The sequence below is a fragment of the Argentina silus genome (assembly GCF_951799395.1).
Source record: "Argentina silus genome assembly, chromosome: 1".
In the NCBI taxonomy this organism is placed as follows: domain Eukaryota; kingdom Metazoa; phylum Chordata; class Actinopteri; order Argentiniformes; family Argentinidae; genus Argentina; species Argentina silus.
This window is the reverse complement of record NC_139655.1, coordinates 36,434,106-36,459,037: the sequence shown is the minus strand read 5'-3', so window position 1 is coordinate 36,459,037 and position 24,932 is coordinate 36,434,106. Positions and strand designations below refer to the sequence as shown.

Here is a 24,932-nt window from a genome sequence, read left to right as displayed (position 1 = left end):
TACAGTTTGAGTTGAGCTTAACATACATACATACACACACACACACACACACACACACACACACACACACACACACACACACACACACACACACACACACACACACATATTGAACATAATTGCTTTGCCAAGGTAACACTGCTTATCTTTAACGTTCAAATCCAGGCCACAGCTTACTTGAGGGTAAGAAACAAAAAAGGACTTGATTGCATGTCCAGTTAGCCCAAATAGATTGTTTACCTAAATGCTTAGACTAGCTGCAAACCACAGGTCATTAATGGAAACAATTAGTATTGCTAAAACACGTCAGCACGCACAGAGATAGACAGACAAACAGACAGTCACAGACACACACACACACACACACACACACACACACACACACACACACACACACACACAAACACACACACACACACACACACACACATATATACATTGCGCAATAAAAATGCAGTAAGTGCAGGTAATGATATCAGACTGTTACTGTTCCACTAATAAGATCATTCATTGTCATAAGTGGATTTAGTAGCCAACAGACAGGCACACATTTCACCGCGTCATACTCACCAGAACACGGAATTGGTGGCAGCAAAGAGTGTGGTGGTCCTGAACGGTCGTTTCCAGTTGATCATGTTTGAGATGCGACAAGACAATGACACCGACCCACCGATGAGATGTCGGTAACCCGACGCCTGCTCTTCCTCCAGCCCCGCTGCCATCGCCCCACCTAAGTTCTCCCGAGACCAGACTGGCTTCTACCGCTGCGCTGACACCCTCCGGCCGCACCTCAGTGGCAGCATCCTCCCTGTCGACTCCCAGAGCTGCTCGTTTTGTTGTTCGGTCGGTGGTTCAGTCGTTGACGTCACCGACAGCCCTTACCGACAGGTCGCTGAGTGGGGCTATGACGTCATCGCTCGGAAGCGACCGAGTCCCGGGGAAAGGGGTGGACGCTATCTTTCTTAGACACACGGTATGAGTTCAGATTGTCCTCTCTATCATCTGCGGCCCACAGTTCAATGGTAGAGAGGCACCCTGGAACTTGTAGCTGTGTATTGTTTGCCCTACGTGTTTTCTTGATCTGAGAACAATCTGAGCTAAGACCATGTGTACAAGACATTTGAATATGTATGGTGTCAAATAGTAGCCTACAGTTTTTTGTCATTCATATTGAATTGTTCTAATGCTATATGTTGTTAGGCCTTTAGAGCATTATGCCCTACCACATGAAGTAGATGCTATCCAGATAGGTGGTGCTTGCATAAAAAAACAACATTGCTCTCCATGACAGTGGGTTTCTTCAACCTTACAGGCAGGCCTAGTAAACATAACAAGTATTATTCATTACATTGCAGGTGTGGTGTGGTGTTGTCAACATAACCAATCTGGGGTGCTTAGTGGTGTAGCACACTAATGCGCTTACCATGTAATTGCAAGGTTCCTGGTTCGATTCTGACCCTCAACGTATCTTGCATGTCATTCCTCCTCTCTCCCATCCTTCCTGTCAATCTCTACTGTCTCTATCCCAATAAAAAGCAGAAATGCCCTAAAAACATAGTTTAACAAAAAAACGTAACCAATCTGACTGCTACCTCTGTGGGGTCTCTAATACAAGACAAATAGGCCTACAATGTACAACATGAATCCATCTTCCATGAACAAGGACATATTTGAGAAGAGAGTGTTGGTCCTACCTCTCCTTCGTCCCACTAAAATTACAAATGTGGCCCCAATCCATTGTTGTTTTAGTAATATTGGAATTTGAATTTGGTCTAGGGTCAGCAGTCAGCATCAGGTAAATCAATCAATTCATTACTGTATGGAAATGGGGGGCCTTCAGTAGGGCCATCTCATCTAAATCACTGAATTATGCATTGAAAAATGAAAATGTCTGAATAATATCCTGAGTGAATATCAGAACTAAGCACTAGGTGGCACTTAAAAGCTGCATGTTGCCTCTCTCAGACAGACCAAATCAAATCAAAAGCTCTCACTCTAACCCTCACCCAAACCCTAGCCCTAACTCTAACCCTAACTTTAACCCTTACCTTAACTGTTTTAATTTCAATGGGTTGACGACAGGGTTGGGCCTTCCCAAGCATCCCAGTTAGCATTTACCATGAGATAAATTATCCTTTGCAAAAACGTATCAAATGCAGTTGTTCAGTAATCACACAAGCAGGGATATGACTTTATAAACACCTTGCAAAACATAGCATTTAAGTGTGTGTGTGTGTGTGCGTGCGTGCATGCGTGTACCCTCAGGGAAACCATTGTTTACATATAAGACTGTATTTTTATCATTTTTTCATACTAACATCAAAAACAAAGAAGAAGAAAAAGAACACTTGATTGCTAACACCATTATGACCAGTTATGGTGGTGGTGGTGGTGGGGGGGTTAGGGTTAGAGTTAGGGTTAGGGTTAGGGTTCGGTAGATCTAAAACAACTGAGGATATTTCATTTGCTCATTTGAGCCACCACTGGTTCTTGTTTCTCTCACACATGGTAGATTCAGAATAATCCCTGTCTCAGAGAGTAAAAAAAGAATGTGGATGAGAATGAGAAAGAGACCATGACCCAGTTTTCCCCATTACAATGTGAACTCCATTGCACTGGCGGTTTATCAAGAGCGCAGTTCATTGCCAAATCATGATCCCCATTCCCCAACAATGACCTGCTCCACTTTCTCTCACAATCACAGAAATACTGAGCCACATCTTAACTTCCTGCATGGTGTCCTCATTTCCTCCAAAATTAACATAAACTTTGTGTGGATAACGACAGTACATCCTGTCCTTAAGACCAAAGCTGAATGGTACAGTAGTTGCCTCATGACGCAGCAGCACAGGCACACACACACACACACACACACACACACATACACACACACACACACACACACACACACACACATACACACACACAAACACATGCATACACACACCATTAACAGAGAATCAGAACAACTAAAAGGGGGACCCACCACTAATTGGACTGAATTTCACTAGGCAACAAAAGGCCAAGCTCGAAAATTCCAGCCCTGGTTTGTACAGGCCCTGCTTTGTTGTCCCATTGCTTGTGTTTGTTCTCTGCTAATGCTGTGTTAACAGTTATCTTTTTTCCACCGTTGGCCTCTCCCCTCTCTCTCTCCCCTCTCTCTCCCCTCTCTCTCTCCCTCTCTCTCCCCTCTCTCTCTCCCTCTCTCTCTTTCTCTCTCCCCATGCGGTTCATGAAAGGCTTTTGGCCCTGTACGAAGCACTGTTACCCCAACTGCTCCGAGGCGCGTACCCGGGGGCCAGAACTTGCTAGGGGCTTCCCACACACACACACACACACACACACACACACACACACACACACACACGCACACACACACACACTGAACTCTCTCTCTCTCGCTCTCTCACACACACACACATATACACACATACACTCTGAACTCTCTCTCACACACATACACACACACACACGCACACACACACACACACACACACACACACACAGACACACACACACACCACAGGAGCTGCACAGACCGCTAGGATGAACCTCAAACCTCCTCCGGAGCGGAACGTTGTCACTGCCATCGTCGGAAGGCTGCTTCTGCCTCGCCACCATGTTCCCCAACGCTGAGCTCTCGAGGCCTCGGATCGCCTTCTCTGTCCGTTAACCGACGCGTTGTCGACGGCAACCGACAGCAACGGACAGAGACAATATGATGGGGCAGTTACGGAGTATGGAGGATGGGGGTATAGTGGAGGGGCTCAGCATGGAAGAGCTGGAATGTAAGATATGCTACTGTCCCTATAGCCTGGGCAGCCGGCGGCCCAAGGTGCTTGAGTGCTGCCACCGCCTGTGTGCCAAGTGCCTGGCCAAGATTCTAGACTTGGGTGAGTCGCCCCCAAATGCTGTAGTGTGCCCGTTTTGCCGCTATGTCACCGGTTTACCGGGGGAAGCAGTGAGCAGTCTGCCGGATGACTGCAACTTGGTGGCGGCGCTAGCCCTCCAGAGCAGGAACCAGAGGAACCTCCACTGCCACCACGAGGGCCCCACCGAGCTTCTTCTCAGCCCCAGGCACCTGAGCTCGCTGATGGGCAACCCTCCCTCCGGTTCCCCCTCGTCCTCCTCCTCCACCACGACCACCACCACCTACTCCTCCATCCGTGGCTCTCCCAACTACGTGGTCATCACTATCATGGAGCCTCCTCCACCTCCATCTCAAGACCACCACCACCACCATCATCCCCACCCACCTCACTCCCACCCCCCAGGAATGGGCATCATCCAGGGCAGGGAATACCGCTCCTCCAGCCTGGACTCCATGGCCTCCATCACCCAGAGGTGGACGGTGTGGAACTGTGCCGCCCTCCTGTGCCAGACATCGGCCCGGGCGCTGGTGTGGGTCCTGGGGCTCCTCTACTTCAGCTCCCTCCCCATGGGAGTATACCTGCTCATCATGCAGAAGACCACCCTGGGCGTCCTCCTGGTCAGTCTGGTCCCTGCCAGCCTGGTCATGATCATGGTCTACGGATTCTGCCAGTGCCTCTGTCATGAGTTCTGGGACTGCATGCCACCGTAGAAGGCAACCAAAGAATTACTGTGTTTGAAGGGGGTTGAGAATGGATCACCGGAATGTTCCATGTATTTTCCGAACAGAATGGTTAACTGACAATGGAAAAGGACACCTGGATCCTGGAAAATGTTTATTCAGTTTTTTTTTTCCTCTCTGTTTTTATCTCACATTCAAATAATTTGGGAGATTAAGTGTGAAGAGAGCACGTCAAGAGGTGTACATTTTAGATCAAAGTTAAGTGTTTGGATTTTCAGTTCTAATAACATATTGTGTTAAAGTAATTTGTATATTTCGTTAACAAAATGGTCTACCAAATGCCAAACCATATACTAAAAGTAGAAGTTTATAAGTATCTTAAATGCTGTTTTTGTAACCACATGAAGGACTTTTTTCAGTTTGAGGTAATAATAACAACATATTTATCTGGCCATAATAGCCACAGTAGAAATGTATACATTTGTATAAATGTGATATTAAAAGCACTTAAATGGATAGTCTATGTAAATGCTCATTTGTTATGATGTGATATGCCTAAAATGAGGGTCACTCATACAATTATACAAATTTGTCACATGTAAATTTCCCACCTGTTCCTCCATTTTCTAATTCAAGGAGTTTTGACTGAAGCATGTCTTATATTCTGAGTAAATGGGTGATATTCATATTAATACTCAAGTTACTTGGTGGTCAATTAACCATGGTGTTAAAGGTGCAATCTGTAATTCAAACAACAACAAAGCAGGCTCCCCTCCACTTCTTTGGTAAACAGAGGGATGGAGCTGGAGAAATGTAACCACTCTCAATTTCCATAGAGCTATGGATGCAAGGACTGACCATCCATGAGATCAAAATGATAGTTTTAACCATGTTTTGAAGCTAGTTTTTTTACAATTGCATTGTTTGCCAACAATGGCATAAAACAAGCTTATATTGTGGGTTCTGATGGGGTAAGACAGTTGATCTAAGATCATACGATATTTCATGTTATATTCCTCAAGAATCAATGGTTGTATATATTGATTTCAAAGTGGGAAAATGTATATCAATTACAGATTGCCCCTTTGAAGACTTATAAAAACATTTTGTGCTCTGTTTTCATCTCAGTTATATCTTAATGAGATCTATGCTCAAATTAAAGGACAGATGTACGATGGAGAGGTGGATTACTAACAAAGATAGATTCATTTATTCAGATATCTTTTCTGAATAGTTTTGTAATCGCTAAAGACAGCCAACCCGCAGCTAGGAGATACATCAGCACATTTTCTCAAATAGCACAGCTAATGTTATGTCCATTATATTCCCAAGCTTCATTTTTTTATGATTTGTACATAATGTAGGATCCAAGGAATAGATGACCAATCAGTTGCTGAGGGAAAGTCACTATGGACTATGTTTTATGGCATAACACAATAAACTGTCCTGGAATATCAAACACAACATAACATCTTGAAAAACTAAAGTATATTCAAAGACTGAGATACAATTAATGACTTTTTTTTTTTTTTGCAAGGGCTTGAGTGAACAATCAAACAGTTTAATTTGTTTTATCAATGTACAAACCCTTTTTTTTTTTTTACAGTCATTGTCATCTTACAGTATGTTGCTGCTATGTTGCCAGTGTCTTGATTTAGTGTTGCAATGTAAAATCTGGACCTAATGTGCAAATATCTGAGAAATAACAACACATTTATTGGTCATCCTCCATTGCTTTGCCAGATACATGTATCCCTTCATTAAACTCATTACATTTTATATCATTGTTGCTTCTTTTGATACACAGACAAAATGCTTAGATCCAACAGCATTGTTTTCAATGTGGTAAAAAACTGTCTGATTCAATTTCATTTGATAGTAACTGTTATACCATAGCGATAATCAAAATAATCTTATAAGATACATTGTATGTTAAACTCACTATTCATAGTCAAGAATTGTGTGTGTAGTGCCATAATGCAGCTGCAAGTCTCACACAGCTATATTCAATGCACAATCATTTTCATGGAAACAGCTCCTCCATTTTGAGCAAAATAACTAAACTGTAGCTGGACTTGTTGTGAGGGATAACGTTATCACAGGGAATCACTTATTTCATGTCCACAGAGAATATAACATCACTTCTGATTCCTTTTCTATGATGCAATGAACATTCCCACATGGTGGTGTGAGAGAACAAGGCTCCATTCCAAACCAAACACTCACTCCCTTCCTTCCTGGCCCTGGATGTTTGCCCTCATATATCTCATATCACAGGATAGGTGGAAGTAATAAGGCGGTAAATGGCTATTCTTTATTTCAAATCAAATCAAACATTATTAATGTAGCACATTCCATACACTGATGCAATTTAATGTGCTTCAGAGAAAGATGTATAAAAATGGAGAGAGCAGATAAAAAGACAATCAGACAATGTATAAGAGGATACAAGTGTAACAGCCATGGGAGTTCAAACAGTAAAAGCAGAGAATAAATGAAGTCTATAGAGACTAATACATGGTAGATAATAAAAGCTTAAATGTAATTAAGAAGGATGAGCTCAAATAAATGACGACAAGACTCAAATATAAGCACCCATAAGTAAAATCAAGGCTATAAAAGATGTATTTTAAAAATGGCCACAGTTTCCCACTCAGGTTCTCTTGGAGGCTGTTCCAGAGGCTGGGACGTAAAAACTAAAAGCTGGCTCTCCGTGCCTGAAGGATCTATGAGGGACATTCCTTATTAAAAAACCTGTCTGTCATGTATTGGGGTGCATGACCATGAAGTGATTTATAAAACAATAAAATAATCTCAAAATCAGTTCTAAAACTAACAGGCAACCAATGCAGAGACTTTAAAACTGGTGTAATTAGTGTGTGCTCTCTGTCTGGTCTGGGTCAGGAGTCGTGCTGCTGCCTTCTGTATGGTTTGCAGTCAACCGATGGCTTTCTTTGGTAGACCAGACAGTAGAGCATTACAATAACCAAGACTGCTAGTAATAAAAGCATGTATAAGTTTCTCAGCCTGAGAGAGAAAAGGTTGCGCCTTAGCAGGGTTTTCACACCTATCTAGTCCCTTAAAATCAGCTAGGGTTGGGGATAAAGCAGGAATCAAATTCTCCCAATTTTAAATTTAGCCCACTTGGTCTGTTGTATTTTCAAGCATTTTTAAATTGCCCCTGAGGCAAAAAATGGGTTGTTGTATTGAGCTGATTAAATGTTGTCCTATGACCTAACAACACAATTTTCATTGGTAGGCAGGTAGATAGTGGTGGTACAATCAAGTTAACTTCAAATGGGCCTGATGTTGCTGATTATAACACTGATGATGAGGTTATGAAATCATGTCATATGGGCAGTGTTGGGGAGTAGTTCCACTACATGTAGTTAAACTATCAGTTTAACTGCATTTTGCAGTAGCTTGGTGGTATAGTAAATTCCAATCCTAGTACTGTTAATACTACCCTTCTTTGCCATGTAGAGGTGTAGTAAGCTACTTACTTTTCCAAAAGAGAACATATTTAATTAAACTATTATACCATCCTTTGAACTTTAATTTCCCTACTGTTTCTTCCCTCAGTGCCTCCAGTCTCCCCACTTTGTTCCATCTCACCATTTCCCTCCCAATGATTTCAGAGCATTTCAGTCACACGCTTTCTGTCACATGGACTGGTTATCTCTCAGTAACTGACTGTTGCGTGTTGGATGAAGTAGTTTCGAGGCAGTGAACTACTTTTTCAAAGTAGCTTTAGTTGGACAAACTATATTTCTCTCAAGGGTAACTTTAGTGTAGTTCAACTTCTTTCCTAGTTCAATACATTTCCACAGTAGCTTCCAACACTGCATATAGGCCTGTTGCTGAGGAATAAGCAGTGACATGATTAACCCATTCACCTACACGAGGAGAAAATTGTTGCGGACGTGCTTTTTGATTTGAATCCCAAGTAAAAAAAAAACATGAACATGTAGACCGGCGTGTTTCTAGAAAATGCGATTTATTCGCAGATTAAAATAGCAATTTAGCCCCCCGCCCCCCTCCAAAAAAAAAAAAAACACCCCAAACAAACGTATTCACTATCTCTCATATGAAATCATATTTTCTAGAATGATGTCGTGCTCACACGGTCAGTACGTGTCTGAGAAAATACAAGGATATGTGTGAGTGTGCCAGGCTTTGTGAGGATAGACGCATCGACAGGTTTGTGTCTGAGCATGTACTTTATGCTGCTCAAGGAAGTGTGACCGGACCTCTAAACCAATCAGATCGGTGGATTACGCACAGACAACAAACAAAAGATCGAGGTTACCCGAACTGATACCATGTCGATGTCTAGCAAGTAGCTTTTTATCATATCTGGCTGAGATCACTCTTCTATCTTGTAACGTCAATTTTAACTTTTTTTCCCCAAAATGATCTAGCTAGATTTGTTTTTTTGTTCGTTCGATTTGTGGTTACCCAGCGTTATATGTGTCAGCTAATGTCAGCTACCAAGCCATTTTAGCAATACGCTTGCACAACATAGTTCAGTTGGCTAGTCTTTAGCTAGCTAGGCTAGCTAGCGACTTCTTGTTTGTGGCTACCATCATCAGCCAGCTAGCTGTCAACATACTTGACAGCTGATTATATTACTAATTGGTTCGCTGCCGTTGATTGTCGTTGTGGCTGACAAGCTATTTTGCCTAAAACAAAACAGGTTGATAGCCATGTCTGGACAGTCATCGGGCTGTGGGTTTCTTATGTCGGTTGTTGTTCATGGAGACTCGGCTCTGAACGAGCAGGAAAAGGAGCTCAACCAGCGACTCCGACGGCTCTATCCAGCAGTTAATGAAAATGAGACCCCGCTTCCTCGATCCTGGAGCCCGAAGGACAAGTTCAGTTACATAGGACTCTCTCAGAACAATCTCCGAGTTCACTATAAAGGTATGACATGAAAGATTAAAAAAAAAAATGTAACTTAGCACTTTGCTAGCTGATGCTAGCTACCTTGATTCGCATCATCAAGCTAGTAGCAGCTAATCTAGTTGTCTCCCTCTTGCAAAACAGCTAGCTAGCCAGCTGGCTAAAAACAAAGTAGGCTAGCTGGCTAGCTAGCTTGCTAATGTTCATCAACAAGAAGACATCTTGCAAACCAGCTGGCGAGGAGTATCCCCAGCCAAATAACTATCCCTCACGTCACTAGCTAGCTAGCTAGCTAGCTTGCCAGTTTAGCTAAGAAATCGCTACCTGCAAAGTCGCATCAAGCATGGCAGTTTCCTAATAATAGTGAAGATCTACTAGCCAGCGTTAATATCAAAGCTTTGGCGATTAACTGTAGCTACTAATATGTATGGGTAGGTAGTTAGCTAGCTAGCTAGATAGCTAGCTAGCTAAAATCGCCAAAGTCCGGAAATATACATGTCACCACAACTGGTTTTAAGCCACCTTGGAAAGCTGTCTTCAAATAGACCAGGGTTAACTTCGGTAGATGGCCATCTTTTAGTGGTTTAGTACTAGTTGGAAGTGGCTACAGTTGGCTAACTAACTGAGCAAATCAATTCAGATGTCAAGTTCGTTGACAAAAGAAGTGTGGAGCTTACTTAGCTCCATACCATTTAGAAGGGATCGCGAACAACATTAGCTACCCATTTCAACATGCGAGATCATATTGTGGCAAATGCCATGATTTTTGTAGCCATAAATGGTGGCTGTTTAGGTCGAACTGCCAGGTTGAGTCATAGAAATCCCATCTTGAGTGACAAGTAGGCCCAGTACCTGAACCAACCAACAGTATCATAATAGCACGGCATATTAGGAAGCTACCATTTGTAGTGTAACTCAGTTTGGTCATTTCGCAGGGTATTTTTTTTTTTAAATGTTGGCCTAACTAGGAGTGTTGCAGGGTGTACTCGATGTTGCCTAGAACCATAAGTGTCTTCCTAGAACATTCTAAACGCCTCCTGCTGTGGCTACGCAGATGCTCCATCTGTGGCTGATGCAAACTTAAAACAAACACTCTTAGCTAACAAATACAGGTCACTAGAGGCTGACACACACTGTGGCATTTTCTTCATTGTATTCCTGTTTTCTGTCAATCCACCAGCATGATTTATTGGATCACGGCTTAATGATATTAGCATGACCTCATCGCCACAATGTGGTGTTTTTAATTTATTCAAGCTTTTAAATGAATTGTCTTGTTGGCACATGTTCCCTATCATCAACTGTAGCCTAGATATTATCAGATGATTGGAATGAGAAAGTGTTAGGGTCCTTGTTGAATTACAATAACACTCAGCAAGCTAGAATGTGTTTATAATAGGAGTGCCATAAAGGGGTAAGGGACAAGATATGTTGGCATGAGCTATTTTGACTAGAGACGTCAAGGGCACAGCCTGGGAGAATTACCTGGATAACAAAATGTGTCTTCCGAATATATGCTGCCATTTTAGACAAGTTAGATCACATACATTTTAAATAAAGACAATTCGTTTTCGTCCAGTTTTTACTGTCATGATGAATGCTTTTATATATATCAGAGCTCAAAACACTGAGACAAAACTCTTCATCCACCACCAATGTTGGCACATCCAACTGGGGTGTACACTCATTGCATGGCAGCCATTTTGCAACATAAGCAAGATGTAAAATGGAGACCCCTCACTTTATAGAATACAATACTATTTCAGTACAGAGGCTAGGGAATCTTAAATTCTCTTGATTCCAGATTTTTGCAGATTATAGATTAGAATTTAGGCCTATAAAAAGTGCATGTGGCGCAGGTTCTTGCCGCTGCCATGGGACTACAGTATACCTGTGTTTGTGCGGGATAGAATCCCACTGACACACACTTCTCTCACTCTCTGTTCCTTCCTCTCTACTTAAAAGGAATACTAAAAAGGCAGAGTCCACACTTGAAGTACACATGTGGAACACAACTCTACAGTTCACTGGCAGGAGCCACACAACACTCAACATATGCAAAGCAATTTGCTTTTTCTTACTCTGGGGAAAACCATGGTTTTTGTTAGGCCTGTCTCACGTCACCTACCATTTGTGTTTGTGCCCCTCTTTCTATCCTCCTGCTTTCGCCCAAAGGTCATGGGAAGACCCCTAAAGATGCTGCATCAGTACGGGCCACTCACCCCATCCCAGCGGCATGCGGGGTCTATTACTTTGAGGTCAAGATCATCAGTAAAGGCAGAGACGGGTAAGTAGGTGGAGACACAGAGTAAGACACTGTCACTTACACATACCTGCGTTTTAGTGATGACGTTTGTGTTTCTATACGGAACTGTTGTACTGTATGTGTGTCCATAGTTTGTTCCATGTTGCGTATGTAAGCTGTTTTGTCTGATACTTTGTTCCCCCTGCTGCTGTTGAAACAGGTCTCTTGAAAAAGATATTAACTCAACAAGACTAACCTGTTTAAATAAAGGTTAAACAATTTTTTCAATTTAGTTTGCCTGGTACAAGCCAATGGAATAGTCCCGAAGGCTTGAACTCCAAGCTCAGACAAGCACACATACAAATATTTCAAGTATTTCACGTATGTATTTGGACCAGGTCGGCACCCAACCCACTTGACTCTCCAACTAATGTTCAGACATTAACCTCTGTTGATGCATCAATGGAATGGAGTTAATCCTTCAACCGATATCTTGTGTTCTCCTGATTGTCATTGTTGCGCTGATCACATCTCTGAACTGTTGAGATTTTGACCTACAGTATACACAGGATATCTGTAATGTTGTAGTTGATTTGTGGAATGCTATTTGGATAGTCACTGTTGTTCTGCTCCTAGAGGATCTGAGGCCTGCTCTCTCTGTTTTTCTATTAGGTACATGGGTATTGGTCTCTCAGCTCAAGGTGTCAACATGAACAGACTCCCTGGTAAGATGTGTGTGTGTGTGTGTGTGTGTGTGTGAGAGAGACTCAACAATGTATCTGTAATACCTTTGTGTGCCTTTTTTGCAGAATGTGTATTGTTGTTTTCTGTATATATTGATTGGAAGGTGTGTGTGTGTGTGTGTGAGAGAGAGAATGGACAACCACCTCTCTCTCTATGTGGACGTGTTGTCTGTCTCTGAGTGTATTTGTTGTGTGTGTTGTCTCGTCGGGGAGTGCCTAAAGAAGCAAGCTCATTCTCTGGCCTGAGATGACACTGTTGGGACAGGTCACATGTTAGCAAGCATTCTGTGGGGGTTATCTGGCAGCCCAGGGTGTCTCTGACACTATTCAACCAGTCACAGGACGCTGGGCGGGCCCACCCAAGAGCCTCAGCGTTTCAGTGTGCGAAGATAACACCCCAGAGCGGTGCCCAATCTGGCTAATTGCTAATTGCTAATTGGAATACTAGACAACAGACATTTTAGTTTGTGTAGCTTATATAGGAAATTGTGTGGTCATGGCTAATGCTACACCTCGACACAGAACGGTGTGAATTGAGACCTAAAATGGAAAGAACAATTGCGAGATTACAGCCAGTAGCTATTCATGATCCAGTAAATCAATGAGAGGTCTTAGCAAATGGCTTATAAGTGTGAGCAGAACACTGTTAATACCAATACAGAGAAGTGTTGTTCCCTCAAACCTTGTGAGAACTCATCCAAATGCAGTGTGAGCTTCTATCAAACACATAACAATGTTTCTAGATCAGGGCTTAGATCAGGAAGATTATTCAAAAGGTATGTTTTAATATCTGACTCGGGATTGATATGTTTGTTGCATGTTCTGGGTCGATATTTCTGATACGTTCGCATGTAATGTATTTTTCGTCAGGTTGGGACAAACACTCGTATGGTTACCATGGAGACGACGGCCACTCATTCTGCTCCTCCGGCACAGGACAGCCCTACGGCCCGACATTTACAACGGGCGACGTGATTGGCTGCTGCGTCAACCTCATTAACAATACCTGCTTCTACACAAAGAACGGCCACAGCTTAGGTACCGAACACATGGTTTGACATGATAGCAGGACATGGCATACATCACAGTATTACAGTATTATCAGTATACAGTATTAACAGTATACAGTATTATCTGAGAGGCTTAATAATCGTGATTCCACGATTCTAAACTTACCCACCCTGTTACAGAGGAGAATATCAGATAAAAGATAAATTGTTCTTTGAATGCCTTAGGAAATGTGTTGATTTTGTTCTCTGTATTCTCTCTTATCTTCTAGGAATAGCCTTCACAGATCTGCCGGTAAGTGTTATTTCCAACATTCTCTTTTGAAGTTAAAACATTTTCAGTATTTTTAATTATGATTGTTTTAGCTTTAGGGGGGACCACATTTGGTTTGTTGCTTTGTGTGATTTCATTACCAGCTGTTGGATGTTTTTTTTATGGGTATTCATAATAAGGTGTGTTCACATGCATATTATATATCATACAGTATGCACACATGTGACGAGGGATGTCACGGTTCACCAGTTGTATGGTAAACCGAGGTGTCAAACTCTAAGGTTATCATACCGGGAGAATGTACAGTTACTGGTTCACCGGTGTTTCTGCTTAATGTACTGCCACAACTAGTGCCAGTGTGTTCCACAAGCAAGGAGCCAAGAAGTCGGCTACAAACTCTTTACCAGCTACTTTTTGAACTTCATAAACGGTTTGATCAGAACGTGAAAGTGTAGTACACAACAATACAAACATAATGCCCCCACATTATGCCCTAAAGCGAACTACAGCTTGCGGTAGAGTAGCAGATGAGCTCACGAAGAACAGAAAAAGTGAGGAGATGGAATTCTTTAAATATCAAGATATAACTCGGACCAACTCGTGTTTTATAAATATCTATATCCAGTCTCTCACTGTTTGTTGTAGTCATCACACACTCTCTCGACTGTTTAAATGAAGCTTTTATCTGTAAAATGGGCAGCTTTTATATAGGACAACACAGAGAAGCCGGGGAAATATTTTAGCGTTTTTTTTTAGAATAGGCGCCACACGTAATGCAACCTAATAACAGAACCAAAGTGTGGAATTTTCATGGAGACAGGAGTTAGGGGTTTAGGCACTTTTGGTTCTGTTATTAGGTTGCATTATGAGTTGCTCCTATTATCAAAATAGACTCTAGGACAGGCCTGTCAGGCCTGCTCAGCAGCCTATGCTATTTTCCTATCTCTTACCAATCCTGCTGGAACCTAAAACCCTGAGATTACTTTTCTCTCCTGATGCCATCCTTTACTCTGAATAGTCAACAGACTTCATGGCTATGGTTTGACAGACCGATAAGCCTATTTGTGACTGTCTGAAGATTCACAATGACAGCTCAAAGAGGCACAGTTATTTTATAGCTGAACTGTAGGCCTAGGGAATCCCCTGTACCTTTGGTGATGTATATGGCTACCTTTTAGGATTCAAGGCTCTAGATTGTAGGAAATGGCTGTTACAGGTGTTTACAAAAGGAAAGTGCTCCAGTGTCCAAAGAGCCTCTCCTCAACTCAACCAATCAACTCAGCTAAAAGAAATATGTGCATTAAAATTGCATATTTCGTTGATTATTTTGTGTGTTTTTATCTTTCAGAACAAAGCACTGTTCATAAATGCACTATGCAATTAAAATGCTGTTCTTCCAGTCCACACTTTATTGATAATTCATTATTATTTCTATTATTATTTGAAATGATTTTAGATGTTACAGTAGGCTTTTTTTTTTAAACTAGTGTAAAAGCGTAATCAAAAATAATAATAACAAAACCGCAGGCACTAGAGCCATGAAGGTTATCATACCGTCAAAATCTCATACCGTGACACCCCTGTATGTGTGACAGGTCATTTATTTACCCTGCATTTAACCCAAATGCTGCACGTTATTACTGCACTGTAATGTGAAAGCCACGGTTGGACTGTTGTCCCTACCGGCAGAATAGCCGCTTGTTTTGGGGATAATAAGAGACTTGAACAAAACAATAATCCATTGAGCAGATAAACAGGGCTGGCAGCGAGCCAGCATTCATGTTTCTAGGAGTTCTGCGTCACCTCACCGGAGCTGACCTTTCTCTCTTTATCGGGCCGTGAAAAACAGGGCCTTGAGAAATCCCTCCGCCGACTAGAAATCCTCAACGGCATGTTTTCTACTGGTCACCGTGCCACTTTAGACCGGACCGAGGGTTGTGGGAAGATGGGTCACACTTCATATTAAGTTGCCTTTCTGTTTGCGTGGTCATTACACAAATGACACCTTTGTGTTAATGTGCTGTTGCATAATAATTCAGTTATTGCTTTGGATTTACATATTATTGGACTACACAAGTGGATGAGGGACTGTTCTAATGTATTATTTGCAAATAGAGGTATTTACATAGGCGTAGTGCTCTTTCTGTCTATCTTTTTCTCTGTCTTTATATCTGAAAAGTAGTATCCCACTATTTTCTGTTAAATATTGCTTTGGACTTGGAAAGAGCGATGGCATTTGAAATGAATGGAACTGAGATGAACCTGATCCAATTTTACTAGTAAAGATATGTCATACTGTAGTCCAAGGAAGACGCAGGGCCTTTCTTAATTGTTAGAAACTCGATTCCTCACGTCCTCTCCTCCGTCCTCCGCTTGCTTCCTGCTTAAAACGCATCGGAGGAGAAGATCAATGAGCCTCCGATGCTTTTTGAGAAGCATGCGAGTGGAAGAGAGGACGTGCGGTATCAAGTTTCTAACACATACTCTCCAATAAATCGGTTCCCAGGTGAACGTGATCTCAGCTCTGCCCCATGGCCATCATGGCTAGTGAAACATCCTTGTGGTATTTTGTCGATAGTGTTGTCAAACCTACCATCTTATCACTAGGTTTCCACCACACACACACACACCCATGTCCAGATCTGCTCCCTGAACATTTTTATCGCGGAAATATATTGATTTCCATGTTTGCTGTTGTCCTTCTACCCTGTTTCTGCTCCTGATAACCAAGCCTGTTGTATATCCCATTTACACCTTGCATTAACATGCGTCCGATATCTGACTACGGTGTCTGCATTGTGTCTGATGGGGGGGGGGGGGGGGGAAACAGAAACTGGATCCCTGTGTCCAGATTTACACTGGTCCACGATAAAGCCACAATGTGCGCTTTTACAGATCCAATCGTAACGTGTCTTTTCCGTTTACACCTGTCTTTTTATGTGGATACAATCAGAACGTGGACAACATCTGGATACAGGACACATTTGAATGCGAGGTGTAAATGGGGTCTCGGTAGAGATGCATTTCCAAGTCTGTTCCCTGAAAGTTACTCCTTGTGAAATATTGTTAAGAGAACACTCTTTCTGCTACGCCTAGCCCAACCTGTACCCCACGGTGGGGCTGCAGACTCCGGGGGAGGTCGTGGACGCCAACTTCGGCCAGCACCCGTTCGTGTTCGACATCGAGGACTACATGCGTGAGTGGAGGACCAAGATCCAGGCCCAGATCGACAGGTTCCCGATCGGGGAGCGGGAGGGAGAGTGGCAGTCAATGATCCAGAAGTAAGTCCTCCAAACTAGTACTTCTCCCCTTAGTTGGAATAGGATGAGCTCCTACAATTTGATTGTGAGTTGCAGGTTGGATTTATATCTATTTGGTAGAGATTGGGAGAGGGGCATTCCGTTACTACTTGTGAAATATGGTTAAGAGAATACTCTTTCTGCTTACGCCTGTAAGTATCGGTCTTAGGGTGTTAGTTTAGCCTGTTATAGCAAAGTGGAGGAAATGTAGTTTCATTGACGTTTTGACAACATAATTCATAGGGGAACGTTGTCACTGAATGTCACGGTCCCTAGTGAGCCTCTTCTCTCTTCTCCACAGAATGGTGGCTTCCTACTTGGTCCACCACAGCTACTGTGCCACAGCTGAAGCCTTTGCCAAATCCACAGACCAGGCCGTGCATGAGGAGCTGGCTTCCATCAAAAACAGACAGAGTAAGTTGTCTGTTTATTTTCTATTATAGAGAGAGTGCAAGGGAGACTGAGAGGAACTTTGGGTTGAGTCATCTGACAATAAAAAATGCCTCAACCTTTGTTTTGTATACTACAGCCCTAGACCTCAGTCAGATATATCCACGTATTTGAGGTGTGCTTGAATTAGCTTGGAGTTCTCACTTTTTGGACTATTCAGTTGGTTCAACTGTATACAAACTCTGTCAAGTGAATGCATCCCAAAGTATTTGACATACGGTTATGCATTTGACCTAGGTTGGTCTTTATGTTTAAATAAGTCCAGCCTTGCGTCCCAATTCCTCTACCCTTTTTCCCTTAAAGGGATAGTTCACCCAAAACCCATAATTCCTGAATCTATCACATACCTTAGATGAGGTATGTGACCAGTAGGGACATCATCTGTGAAGCTGTCATTCCATTTTCCACAGCAGCCTAGAGTGTTAGCATAGCTTCAGCTAGCAGTTTTACATGGATTCTGAAGAGCACAACAGCATTGTCTTCATTACAAGCCTAAATCTACATATTGTCTTAAAATAGAATATTGCAGCAATGTTATCAGTTCCGGAGCCATCTATTCCCTAGCTTGACGACATTATTTTTAGCAAATTACTTTCTGAATAAACTGGCATCTGAACTACCTACATGAACATGGGCTCCTACACCAACTGTAACCAACTTCTGAAGGGGCAATCTTGGATTCAAACAACAACAAAGCAGTCACATGCCACTTTTATTGGTAAACCACTCTCAAATTCCTAGACTGAGCTATGGATGTACTGTAAGGACTGACCACCCCCTCCATGAGATGAAAATGATCCTTTTTAAACCATATTTTTAAGATGTACAGTTTTTTTTACATTGACATTGTTTACAACCAATCTTATATTTTGTGTTCTGATTGGGTAAGGCAGTGGAACTAAGCTCATGACGCATGTATAAGTTATACTTATGTCATAATTTATTCTTTATCATTAATTTAAAAGTACAGGAATGGACGTACCGATCCCAGATTGTGTACGATTTTATGATTCATCTACTTGCAGAGATCCAGAAGCTGGTGCTGTCAGGAAGAATGGGGGAGGCCATAGAGACCACTCAGCAGCTGTACCCCAGCCTCCTGGAGAGGAATCCTGACCTCCTTTTCATGTTGAAGTGAGTCATGTCATGGGTGGCAACTAAACTGTGTGTGGGTTGCATTTTATACACAGTAGGATGACAGGAGGGGTGTGTGTGTGTGTGTGTGTGTGTGTGTGTGTGTGTGTGTGTGTGTGTGTGTGTGTGTGTGTGTGTGTGTGTGTGTGTGTGTGTGTGTGTGTGTGTGTGTGGGGGTGTGTGGGGGTGTGTGTGTGTGTGTGTCATCTTTTTGATTATGGACCTCCCTATACAGGAATTCTTCGACATATAGTAATAGAATTATATCTAATTCTTCTACTTTCCTTCTCAATTTTCATTTCACCTCCTTCTCTTTTGCCTCTGTCTTGTTTTTTTCTTAACGACCTTTTTCTCGACCTCTCCCAACATTCTCGATCTCCTGTCCTCCCTTTCTGTGGCCTCACCTCCATGTCTCTCTCTCTCTCTCTCTCTCTCTCCCCGCCTGCCCTCCCTCCCTCCCCCCCTCTCTCTCTCTCTCTCTCTCCCCGCCTTCCCTCCCTCCCTCCCTCCCTCTCTCTCTCTCTCTCTCTCCCTCCCCGCCTTCTCTCTCTCCCTCTCTCTCTCTCTCTCCCTCCCTGCCTTCTCTCTCTCTCTCTCTCTCTCCCTACCCTCCCTCCCTCCCTCTCTCTCCCTCCCAGGGTGAGACAGTTCATAGAGATGGTGAACGGCACGGACAGTGAGGTGCGATGCCTGGGTGGGCGGAGCCCCAAGTCCCAGGACAGCTACCCGGGCTCACCCCGGCCCTTCAGCAGCCCCAGCCACAAAGCTAGCGGCTCCCAGGCCTACCTGACAGGTATATATCCACACACACAGACACACACACACAGCCACTTTCTTGCTAGACTAATCTCGGAAGCCAGGATCTCATCTCCTAAAGAACTCAGTCGCTCAGGACAGTGAAGCACCTTTTCTTCTTTTGGCTCTACACTCCAAAAGTTTGGCTTTGAAATCAAACAATGACTATGAGGTTAAAGGACCGATGTAATACAATGTCCAAATTAAGCAGTCATGTTTAGTATTTGGTTGACAATCCTTTGCACGCAATAACTGCCTGAAGCCTGTGACCCATTGACCCCCACCAGATGCCAGGTATCTTCTCTGGTGATGCTCTCCCAGGCCTGTACTGCAGCCATCTTCAGTTGTTGTTTGTTTTGAGGTCTTGTCACTCTACCTTTTCTATGTCCAGTATTACCGGTTTTTCCTCTCACTCTTTGTGTCTTCTGGTTTCTCCACAGGGTTTGACAGTAACTGCTGTAACGGAGTGACGTCCACCAAGGCCCAGCCCTCCCCCCACAGTCACAAGCCCTGCCCCCCAGGCCCTGCCCTCCCCCCTGCTGAGCTCAGCACCCTCAACGGCACCCGTAGCCAGCAACCCAATACCAGGTACTGGAAACACAAACCCAAACCGACACCGGCTACTTAACACAACCTTAGCCACTGCACACACAGCACGGGCCGCGGGGTATATCACCAACACTGTCTGTGTACGGTTTGTCCCTCAGTAATGACGTGGATATGGAGGTGGACCATTTCACCAACGGAGTGACCGAGTCTTCCTCCAATGGCTTCCTCAACGGCAGCGCCAAACACGGAGCAGAGCCTGAGGACTGTGACGCAGACATGGGTGAGTCTTCTGTCTGTCTGTCTGTCTGTGTGTGTGTGTGTGTGTGTGTGCACCCTAACCCTAGCTGACATGGGTGAGTCTTCTGTCTGTCTGTGTGCACCCTAACCCTAGCAGACATGGGTGAGTCGTGTGTGTGTGTGTGTGTGTGCACGCACGCACGCACATTCTAGCAGTGCTGTGCAATGTCATGATGAGGAAGACTTTATGGCTGAAATGGTGCCAAAAAGTAGCTAGTCTCTCAGTAATTGCTTTTCAGGGATTGCTTTTTATTTGTACTGTAGCAGACGTATCTAACGTCAAGGAGTCATATATTTATCATTTAATAGTCATATATTGTCATTTGTTACAAGCTAGAAGAGACCTTGAAAAATAATGCGCTCAACATATTCGTGTTGCGTTTGATAGTCTGGACATTGAATCCACTCCGTTGCTGACCTGATTTGCTCCCTGTGCCCAGAGGTGGAGTCGGCCCAGTCCAAACGGCAGCTGTGCGGGGGGAGCCAGGCGGCCATCGAGAGGATGATCCACTTTGGCCGGGAGCTCCAGAGTATGAGTGAGCATCTACGCCGTGAGTGCGGCAAGAACTCAGCCAACAAGAAGATGCTCAAGGTACAACCCCCCCCCCACACACACACACACACACACACACACCTCCTACCTACACCGAAACCCGATTTACTTTTGGTGCCCTAGGGGGGACTATGTATAACAAGTGTTGCCATAACATAAATGCTTAAAATCTCTACTTTAACCTCATAGTAGTTGTTTGATTTAAAACCCAAGCTTTTGGAGTATAGAGCCAAAAGAAAGAAAAAACGGGTCACTTTCCCATTACTTACGCAGGGCGCTGTACTTGTGCTTTGTGATACTACCTGGTACTGTCTTTCCAAGTCTATACATGCAGTACCATTATCACCCTATTTCACCCTGTCACTGTTGTGTCAAACACCGTAGTATTGCTCCTACACTACGACTATCAGTGTTCATACTACTACACATCAATACAGATCCCATAATAAACTACCGAACTGCTAGGTTTCAACTGTTTTAACTCTCTCCCCTCCTCTCTGTAGGATGCGTTCAGCCTGCTGGCTTACTCAGACCCGTGGAGCAGCCCAGTGGGCTATCAGCTGGACTCCATCCAGAGGGAACCTGTCTGCTCCACACTCAACAGTGCAATATTAGGTAAGTGACGCCCCACAAGCGATGATGAGAGACAGGAAGCTTTCAGAGAGATTATTGTTTATTAATAAATGATGTCAACCAGTATTTTTGCACACATATGCGAGTCCATAGTCCATCCAATGATTGTGGGTTAACTTGGTAGTGTCATTTAGTAGGGTGCTTACTATTCACACAGGACATTTTGGTGATTTAATTTGTAACTATTTCGATACATTTTCTATCATTTTTGTTTCACTTTTAATATGTGGAGTTAAATGCAATTACATTTCAGGCTCCAAGTAACACAATTTGAAAGGTGTTCACATACTTCTCCTCGGCACTGTATAGGGTCTTGTTGATTTGTTTATTTTTCTAGTTTTTGTCATATGTGTTCAGCAACTTCCAGTGGTTTCATAGCTGGCATGTGGTTATGCTGGTGCAAACGGGTGTGACAAGCACTCTCAACCCCAAACCGTGCATTATCCTTGAAACACAGCATAGTGTTTTGAACTGTGAACCTTTTTATTTTACCCTTCATTCACCTTCAATAGTGTAGCTATAGTACATTTCATACTTTTTTTATTTATTTTTTTATTTACCACACTGAGACTGCGGTCTCTTTTGCAGGTGTGCCTTTGCGAAATACCTCTATTAAACTACTCCAATTTATTCTTACTGTACCTGACATGCTAGTCATGGAATTGCTGAAAGCTTAATATCATGAATATTGATGTAAAAAGTATCTGGATGATGAATCGATTAGAACCAATATTTGTGGAGGTCGAAATTACTATATGGTGAACTATTACTTTGATGACAGGTAACAAGGTTTTTCTTTGAATATTTGGTCAAATGAGGGGGAGTTAAACAAAGTCTTTCTCCTTTCAGTGTATGTTGATGCAGTGACGGTGAAATGTAGTCTGCATTATCTATGAATGTGTTTGGTTGTCCTTACGTAGCTCTTATTTCTCCTCTTCAGAGACTCATAACCTACCCAAGCAGCCCCCTCTGGCCCAGGCTGTGGGTCAGGCCGCGCAGTGCCTGTCCATCATGGCGCGCTCTGGCAGTGGCTCCTGCGCCTTTGCCTCTGTGGACGATTACCTGCACTAGCCAGACATACGTAGCCCCACCCCCCCCCCCCCTCCCAACGTGATCAACGCCCATCTGGATCCCGCCCCCCCACCTTTGCTAGCCTCATGACACATACAGCCAGGAATGGCTGTCCACATAAATGGGAGAATTATCCCAATTTATCCCAGACAAATTCTCAACTCTGATCTGTTCGAACCTGGTCATTCTTGTGGGGGGGGGAGGGAGGGAGGGGGGGGGGGGCATAATCCCCATCCTTAACTATTGTACAAAGGTGGTCCAGCCTGGTCTGAAGAACCAGAAAAGCCTGACCAGTGACCACAACAACCCTGGTCAATGACAACAGTTGACCATCCACTGTGGCCAACCCTCAAGGTGGCCCCTTTAACCCCTGATCAAGCATACCTACCAGAATAGCCAACAAGCCAATATAACCACGGAACCATGATGGTGGCCCTATTTACACCTGGGTTGGCTGAGTGCGCTAGCCCACGCCACCTTGAGATATCAGCTCCTCATTAACCAGTTGAGAAAGACGACTCACCACAACCCAATCAGAGACTCGTGACGCATGTGGACTCAAGACTTGGAAGAAGCCAGTGGAAATCTACAGTCCTGACTTTTGTCTCCTTTCTTTCATTCAGTTTTTAAATCTAGTTTATTTTGGGGGAGGGGTGATGGGGGAGGGTGGCTAGGCTCTGTTTCTGTTTCTTGGTTTACAAGGCATGGTGCAAATTATAATTATTATTATTATTATTATTATTATTATTATTCTTACTTGCATACACAGTGTATTTGTTGAGTGCCGGCAAGAGTGAATTCCACTAAATAATAAAGGTCCCGATCCCACCAATCCTTACTAGTGACAAGTGTCAGCGTGTGTACATGTTAACATTTATATGAGAAAAAAATTGAATTATATCAATAGAGTGAGATATTTAGCTACCAAAATAAAGGAAATTATATTAAAAAAAAAAAAAAGGAAAAAAAAAGAAAAGGAAAAAAAACCCTCAAAGCTTCGTACCCCAAGAGGACTGATCCTTTGTGGTGGTAGTTAGTTTAGAGAGACTGTTGAAGTTGTAAGTTACACTGTGGCTGGTAGGATGAGTTAACCTTTTCCGGTACCCCCCACCTCTGTTCCTAACTGCACTGCAGATTTTGATGCAATGTTATGACATTTTTATTTTCGTAATGTATTAATGTCTGCTTATCCCTTATCTACAAATGACTCAGGAGCCAAATGCCCTCTCTCCTCGGTTTTGAATGCTAAGATCCAACCTTTGACTCAGTTAAAATCGAATGTGTTTCTGTGTGGTGTAATGTAATGAAGGGCTTTTCAGACTTGGATTCACCCTATACAAGCTAGCAGATTTATAGCCCTGTGTTTAACTGGTAGCAAGCTAGTCCTCTAATGAATGTTAGCCATCCCACCATACAAAGTATAACCAGAGGTGTTTTTTTAAGCATCTGTGGTATGGTCCTAGTTTAGATCTAGCCCAGGGCTAACAATTAGCCTGGCATGTGATAGCCGATTATGCTAACTTGGTCAATAGCAAGCTAATCATAGCTTTGGGCATAGCCCTTTGGTAGAACTACATCCCGGGATTAAGCAAGTCTTGGATTGACATTCAGGTGTGAAAAGCCCCTAGGCTGCCTGTATGAAGTTTGAGTTGCTAGCTTTTGATTTCTCAACAGTGGAGGCTGGTAGAGGTAGAAATCAGAGGACCGACACATTGTGATGCATGGAACGTAATGAGGAACGGTGCTCGTCCTCCGATTTCTACCTCGACCAGCCTCCCCTGCTTCTCAACCACATCCACCCCAGTGGGAGCACACTTGACCTTTCTTCTTTTTGTTTACCAGATTCCTCTGTCCTATTAGTACTGAAAACAGCAACAAAACATTGAATACAGTATTGTCAACTGCACTGTGGCTTCCACATTTACAATAAAGAACCAAATACCTAGGAAGACATCGCAACTGTGTTTTAGCCTGTGTGTTTGTGCTTGTTGCTGCAGAGAAACCGGAATGCTAAGGCTAAACGTAAATGCTAATACACTGGTATTTCTTGTTGTCCAGGGTTTCTAACTGATATTTCTAGTCATGGTTGAAGTCTGAGGTACTTGTTTTTTTTGGTTGGATGCAAGCTGTCACATCCCAGTCTTGTTAGTCTGTATCTGTTGTTCCTTTGGGTAAGGTCAGAACCTATGCATGCCGTAGTAATTGGTGGTGAGATCAAGCTTTTTTTTTGCCAATTCATGGTGTAAAAGGAAGGTGTCAAACCATGAGTTGTCCACTGCTGACTGTGTCCATTTAAAAAGAAAAAAAAAGTGCAATTGTGTGAGGGTGAAATGATTTACATGACAATATCAAATAACGGTACATGTCTCGATGTTGCGGTCCTGGACTGACTGGTTAAAAAGACATAACTGACAAGCACAGCATCAAC

At 43.2% G+C, this 24,932-nt stretch overlaps 2 protein-coding genes across 3 annotated transcripts; both read left to right on the top strand.

The window, feature by feature from the left end:
- Nucleotides 1-3,718: 3,718 nt before the first annotated feature.
- On the top strand, nucleotides 3,719-4,582 carry rnf182 (ring finger protein 182; the record flags this gene model as incomplete). Its single annotated transcript, XM_083666403.1, has 1 exon — nucleotides 3,719-4,582. The coding sequence occupies one exon, from the start codon at nucleotides 3,719-3,721 to the stop codon at nucleotides 4,580-4,582; it is 864 nt and encodes a 287-aa protein (XP_083522529.1).
- Nucleotides 4,583-8,728: 4,146 nt separating this feature from the next.
- ranbp9 (RAN binding protein 9) lies at nucleotides 8,729-24,810 on the top strand. Of its 2 annotated transcripts, none has more exons than XM_083666445.1 (15): nucleotides 8,729-8,752; nucleotides 9,249-9,475; nucleotides 11,630-11,741; nucleotides 12,372-12,424; nucleotides 13,313-13,480; nucleotides 13,722-13,744; nucleotides 16,820-17,004; nucleotides 17,324-17,436; nucleotides 18,498-18,606; nucleotides 19,245-19,399; nucleotides 19,842-19,989; nucleotides 20,109-20,230; nucleotides 20,688-20,839; nucleotides 21,304-21,415; nucleotides 22,374-24,810. In XM_083666445.1, the coding sequence occupies exons 2-15, from the start codon at nucleotides 9,259-9,261 to the stop codon at nucleotides 22,502-22,504; spliced, it is 1,800 nt and encodes a 599-aa protein (XP_083522571.1). In that variant the 5' UTR covers nucleotides 8,729-8,752; nucleotides 9,249-9,258; the 3' UTR covers nucleotides 22,505-24,810. The 2 variants fall into 2 exon arrangements, with proteins under 2 accessions (XP_083522571.1, XP_083522570.1); XM_083666444.1 differs by lacking the exon at nucleotides 8,729-8,752 and adding an exon at nucleotides 8,810-8,933.
- Nucleotides 24,811-24,932: the final 122 nt, after the last annotated feature.